The 6,641-nt window shown below is 40.7% G+C and overlaps 1 protein-coding gene across 3 annotated transcripts in view; it reads right to left on the bottom strand.

The window, feature by feature from the left end:
* LOC107091307 (nuclear receptor coactivator 7-like) overlaps nt 1-6,641 on the bottom strand; it is a 38,387-nt gene that overhangs the window by 5,548 nt on the left and 26,198 nt on the right. For 2 of the 3 annotated variants that reach the window (XM_015385150.1, XM_015385149.1), the window contains exons 7-12: nt 5,525-5,656; nt 5,270-5,454; nt 4,832-5,175; nt 4,617-4,755; nt 2,190-2,385; nt 1,940-2,056 (exon numbers count right to left, since the gene is read on the bottom strand). In XM_015385150.1, the coding sequence (XP_015240636.1) occupies nt 1,940-2,056; nt 2,190-2,385; nt 4,617-4,755; nt 4,832-5,175; nt 5,270-5,454; nt 5,525-5,656 (1,113 nt within the window). The remainder of the gene's footprint in view (nt 1-1,939; nt 2,057-2,189; nt 2,386-4,616; nt 4,756-4,831; nt 5,176-5,269; nt 5,455-5,524; nt 5,657-6,641) is intronic. The other variant, XM_015385151.1, reaches the window with a different exon arrangement.

The following is a 6,641-nucleotide window of genomic DNA, read 5'->3' on the forward strand; positions in this document are numbered from 1 at the left end:
CTCAAACCACCTATTTTCTTTATCCAGAATGTGAACATTCTGGTCCTCAAAAGAATGTCCTTTGTCCATTGCATGTTTCCAAGCGATACAAGGCCTTGTCAAAAAGACTCAATCTCACTGCGGATCCAGACATTTGAATTGAGAAAGCTTCCTGGAGAGGTGGAGAAACGTCTTCAAATCTTGAAAACCAAGTCCAGTGGATATTTTTTGAATAATATTTTGACTATGACCTGGATGACTGAGAACCTTCATCAGCACACCAGACCTTAGTTCCTTTATTCTAAGGCTTTACAGCAACAGCAGTTAACTATGTAAGTAATGTTTATTTAGACATAGAGGTCACAAAGTGCTTCACAAAATTACAAAACAAATATTGAAATACATTTAGGTCACAAAGACACGGTCATAAAACAACCCTTAATCTACTAGAATTAAACAAATAGGTTTTCAGTTCACTCTTAAAAACATCAATAGAATCAAGTAGGCGCAATTAAAACTATGTCGATTTTTATGTAGGGTTTGTGATAAAACAGAGTTAAATCTTTAAAAAGCCATCCTGCACTGCAAAAAGTAGAAATCTCAATAAGTTATTTTTTCTTAAAATAAGTGCGTTTTTCCTTGAATTGAGGAGGTAAGTAAGACACTTTGCCACTTTTTAAAATAAGAAAAAACAATTTTATCGTCTCATCTCAAGTAAATATTATTATAACTATCTTATTTTAAGAGTAAAAATACTCATTCCATTGGCAGATCATCTTATTTACCTGCTCAAATTAAGGGTAAATATACTTAATTTAAGAATTTTTTACTGATTTCTGGATTGTTTTTTGCAGTGTGGACATAAATAACATGGTAGATGTTTAACTAGCGCCACCTGGTGTTTAAAAAGGCACTAAATTATTAACTTTGTCCTCCAATCATTACAAACTAGAAGCTCTACTATCTCCGTTTGAGGTTTGGTGATTTATAAAATTTCATAGCCTAAAAGGAAATACCTGAACCTTCTGAATGGGTCAACAAAAATAAAGTGAAAACGTGAAAAGAAAATGTGAAAATGTAAATTTTAAAATGATTTCTAGAAACACTCGTTAGGATGTTTCTAAAGGTGTCAAATAAAAGCCAGACCTAGGATGGTCTATTCATGGATGGTCTAGGATTATTTGACACATGGTGGCGCTATAGTTTTTAAAAAAAAGCTTATTGAGCAGACTGAATAAAATAATGCAACCACTTTTAGCATTTACTTAATCATATTTAATTATTTTAACACTATTGTTTTATGTCCTACCCTGCTAACATGAAAAAATGCTGTTAAAGTCACTAAATAGGATTAAGTAAATGCATTATTTTTTTTAGTGCATGTAGGGTTAAATAAATAAAAAAAAAAACTAATGGAAGATGTATTAGTTAACAGATTATGCTGCAAACATCCCTGTTTTTTGGTCTACGATTGTTTCCCGTAGAAGCCGCCTGGTCTGACGCCTCAGAGACGTTACGGTCGTTATCCTAAATGCTTTCTGCTAAAAATAAATAAGACTCTGGTTCAAAGTTAGGCTTAAAAACACATTTACAGTCCAGGGAGAACACATTTAGTCTCATTTCTTGGAAGTTTACAAAATAGCATTTGAATCGTTTAAGTAAATCAGGTCAATTTTTTTTATTTGCAGTAAAGGTCCTGATTTATATGCAAAACAAATCCTCTTTCAGATTTTAATTTTTAAGGTAAGAGACTAAAGGATTTAATTAAAAGAAAAAAAAAATCCTAGATTTTGGGCTACAGTAGAAATAATTAAGTGAATTAAAAGAAACTCCTGATCAAATAAAACCCTTTAACAAAACATCAGCTATTCGTCTCAGTTCCTTTTCACAGGTTAAGCTGATGAACTTTATATTAAATGTGAGCAGAGTGAAGCGCTTGAAATGGCGGAGAGTCGCTCACCTCTCTGACATGTGAAGCTTCCAGAATTTGGCTGTTTTCCACAACGTTAATGATCCCTTCAGGTTCCTTGTCAATCACCACGCTTGATTTCTCTTTATTCTCCTCCATCAAAACCATCTACAAAGATAAAGATCCTTTATTAAAAAAGCTAAATCAGTTCCTTGTTATTCCATCAGTCAACATCTTGATCCCCAGGTATAAAAATCCACCTGAAGACTCAGCTGTTCTCTGTTTTCCTGAACACACTGACCTCCCAGTCGTCCCCTGAGCCACGGAGTGTCTGCAGCGTCTCTTCATCCTCTTCTTCCTCCTCTTCTTCCTCCTCTCCTTTATCCTCGACTAGAACAAACTCCTCTTCGTCGTGGTCTGCCTCCCCCTCCTCCTCCCCCTCCAATAGACACAGGTCAGGCCGCCAAAGCTTCAGGTAGGAGCGCAGCTCGTCGGATCTGCAGGACGAGTCGGGATTACTGAGATGGTAAACAACAGCTGCAGCTGCACCAACACTGCTGCGTGGAAACTGACAGGCTTTTGTTCAGACAGGATTTATTGTCAGGTGTCTTCTTCCTGCCTTTTTTTTAAAAATCATTTCTTTTATTTGAAGGCTTTTAGAGCACGGAGAAAAAAAAAATCAAATCTGCAGGTTAAAACGTCACTTGTTAACGCGCACCAATGCTAAGTTTAAATTGGTTCCAACAATCATTCATTCACTTCAGTGCAAAGAGCCAAACGACCAAACACGCCCACCTGAGGGCAGCCAGGAGGACCAATCAACATTAAAGTCATCGTTTCTGGACTTGGAATAAAAACTGAGGAGAACCTAAACAGGTAGAACATACTGACACCATCTAGAAAGAACCCAGGCCAGGATTTTAACCCGAAACCCTCTTTTTCTTTTCCTTCCGGGGAATGGCAGCCTGAGTTTGAGCCCCACAGACTGCCACTCTGGGTCCCTGAGCAAGACCCTTAACCCCACACTGCTCCCCAGGCGCCTCACGATGGCAGCCCACTGCTCCCAAAGGGGGATGGGTACATTTCTCCAATGTTTATTCAATAAAGTTCAGTTATTATTTCAGCAAGGCACAGTGCAACCTGGAATTCAGTCCAACCAGTGGAGCTTATCAAGCAGACGAGATCCAAGCTGCTTTAACCACCATCTTCAGCTTCTCTGTCTGCTTTCTGGCCCCAGGGGGCCGCAAGGATCACATGAGGCACCTTTGAGCCTCATCAAATAATAGAAGCAGCGAGCCTTAAAGGAATAGTACACCCAAAACATGATTAGCCTACATTTTCTACTCACCCCCATGCTGAACAACACTCTGGAGTACTTTTTTGATATCTCAAATGCATCTGGAGATCTGGGAGGCTTCTTGCTGTCTGCTGACATTCAAATAATGGAGGTCTATGGTGCCCGAGGCAGAAAGGTCCATAAAAGTCCACAAAAAACGTGTCAATATTCCTCCATACTGCTCGTCCAATGTATTCCAAGTGTCCTGAGTGGGTAGCGTCCAGAATTTACTCGAAACGAAGTCATTTAGAATGTTTTTAGAGCATAAACAGTAGTGTATAGGATTTCCTAAAAGCGCGTTCACGAGTCTACGGAAACCGCGGCAGACCAAACCAGATGAAAGTGCGCATTCAGCGTCTGCTCTGCCGATAATGCAAGCGTAGAAGAAGAAATGTGCTGTTTACCTGTGCAAAGAAAGAAACAACGAAAGAAAAATGTCTGAGGACTTCAGTGTTGAGGAAGAGCATGAGTTCTTTGCCGAGCTGAATGCGCACTTTCGTCTGGTTTGGTCTGCCGGTTTCCGTAGAGTCGTGAACGCGCTTTTAGGAAATCCTATACACTACTGTTTATGCTCTAAAAACATTCTAAATGACTTCGTTTCGAGTAAATTCTGGATGCTACCCACTCAGGACACTTGGAATACATTGGACGAGCAGTATGGAGGAATATTGACACGTTTTTTGTGGACTTTTATGGACCTTTCTGCCTCGGGCGCCATAGACCTCCATTATTTGAATGTCAGCAGACAGCAAGAAGCCTCCCAGATCTCCAGATGCATTTGAGATATCAAAAAAGTACTCCAGAGTGTTGTTCAGCATGGGGGTGAGTAGAAAATGAAGGCTAATCATGTTTTGGGTGCACTATTCCTTTAAATGTTATTTTGTTTCTCTTAAAAAAACACATTTAAAGGGATTTTAAATGGATCATTCTTTAAAGAAACAATAAAAAATGTTTTTTATACATGAAGTTTAGGTGAACTGTGATACTTCCTGTTCATACTGTAGGTCGGTATTGGTGGCCCTTCGTACGACTAAGCATGCATGGAGTAGCTCTCAGCTTCAAAAGGTTTCGGATCCCTGATCTACACCCTTTAGCGATTCTCTAGTCTCCTCTCTTAGCTGCTTCCACACAGCATGATGCTGTCACCACCATGCTTTACTGTGGGGCTGGTGTGTTCAGGGAGACCTTCATCTTAGCACAATAGCTACTGTGTTGCCACATTGCTGTGGTCGTTCCTTCCTTCCTTCCTTCCTTCCTTCCTTCCTTCCTTCCTTCCTTCCTTCCTTCCTTCCTTCCTTCCTTCCTTCCTTCCTGGCCATGTGTTTGGAGGCACGCAGATAAAAGATTAAAGGGATTCAAAGTTTGGCTTTTTGCGAAGCTTTTTTTTTCTACCTTTCCTGTGACAGAGCCAGCCAGGTGTCCCTTCTGGATAAAGTTTTAGCTGAACTTTTCTTCCTTGTCGCAGACGACTGAACCCGCAGTCGTACAAACATCAACCCCCCTAGACTTCCCGCCGATGGCCTCTGAGGAGCTGGAAAGCAAACAGACTTCCAGTAAAGAGGCAGAAGGATTGAAAGCAGCAGATGTAAAAGTAGGACAGATTTTACCATCTGTGGTCTCACTCTCTGCAGATTTTTCTGCGTCTGGCAGCTCTGCCTCTGGACCTCCGCAGCAGAAGGTGGCGGCGCTGCTCAGGACTGCCAGACTTCCCAAGGGGTCCTCAGGCTGCACCTCAAGAGAGCCGCTATCCAGCCCCCCCTCCACAGCAGCCATGTCTGTGCTCTCCGTCTCCTCCTCCTTGGTTAGACCCAGTGAGGGACTGGGCAGCACTGATGGAGCAGCAGAAACCAGAGCTGGAGGCAACTCCTCCTGCTTTTCTCCCTGGACGCTTCCTCCTTTGCTTTTGGTGACTTTGAGCTTCTGAAAAATGTTCTTTGTTTTTCCTTTCCTTCTGTAATTAAAAACATAATGAGATGTATGAACCTTTTTAAAGTCATTGGAATCAGTTTGCTTTGTTTATGAGGAGCAGCAGTGAGAGCACTGACCTCTGCAGGGAGGTGTTGAAGTGAACGTGTGAACTATCAGAGAAGAAGGAGATGGATGCCAGGCTGTCAACGGTGAAGGACAGGAGGTAGTTCTCAAAGCCATGCTCCGTCACCAGAGGATGGGTCTTTGACGGATCGAAGAAGATTTTATTGGACGTCACGACCAGGATGCCAGAAACCACACCCTGAAAGAGACGGAGAGGTGAGGCGAGCTTTCAGACGTGAAATCACAGCGGCATCGATCATCATCCCCACCTTTCCGTCGGTAATGTGGTGGCAGAACAGTTTGAGGTACAGCATGGGCTCCGGCCGCTCGCCCTGGCAGCACTCAGGAGGCAGAGCCAACAAGCAAAGGTGTCCGTCTGGCAGCGGCACCGCCTCCACATCCTGCACCAGAAAAATATCCAGATTTTATAGCATGGTTAAGAAAAAAAAACATGATTTTTTGTTTTTATAGTAAATAAAAATCTCTCTTGCTTTTGGTTTAAACACTTTTATTCAGTCTTGCATTATTATTGATGCTCTTTTTCTATTGTATGACTGTTTCTCTATAAATAAAACTTTTCTTGGGTATCCCTTTTTAATTTAATGATTATATATACAAGAAAACATAAAAAAAAAACATTTAATAACTGGATTCCTGCTTGTTGACCAAAAAAAAAAAGAGACACACCAATGGTGGAGGAGGGCTGAGCTTTATTCTTGTTTAAATATTCTTATCGATCCTTATTCTGATTTAATAAAGAATTTAACAAAGCAAAGCATCTATAAAAAAGTATTAATTCAAATGTATTCCATTCAAAAGGCTTTGTTGATCCTAAAGGGAAATTAAGATTTTCTTTAGTAAAATAATCTCCAGAGATTTTAGAGAAGAACAGAGTTGGAATTGTTTGTCGGCTTGTTGAGGTTTTTGTAAATAATTTGCTGTTATACTAGTAAATGATGTAGGAGAAGATCAGACTCTCCACACTAGACTGATGGAGATATGTAGCATCTCGCTGCATCTAATGATCTAAGCTACCTTAGGAAGTCCAGTCTGCTCTGCTCCTTATTGTAGAGCTGCACAGCTCATCTCCAGTCTAGTTTGTTGTCTAAGTGAACTCCAAGGTACTTATACTCCTGCACCACATCCACTTTTTCTCCCACGACGTTAAGATGATTCAACTTGTTCCTGTTTCTTCTGAATCTCCTTTGTTTTCTTCACATTTAGGATCAGATGATTGTTTCCTCATCATGCTACAAAGCGACTCCCTGTACTCTGATACTCCCATCGACTGCAGAGTCATTACACACACAGCTGTGTTTACAGGCTTTATGGGGACATTTCATTGACTTACATTAATGCTATATTAGGGTGACCATATTTTCATTT

Source organism: Cyprinodon variegatus, unplaced genomic scaffold (genome assembly GCF_000732505.1).
Source record: "Cyprinodon variegatus isolate N-32 unplaced genomic scaffold, C_variegatus-1.0 Scaffold332, whole genome shotgun sequence".
Lineage (NCBI taxonomy): Eukaryota > Metazoa > Chordata > Actinopteri > Cyprinodontiformes > Cyprinodontidae > Cyprinodon > Cyprinodon variegatus.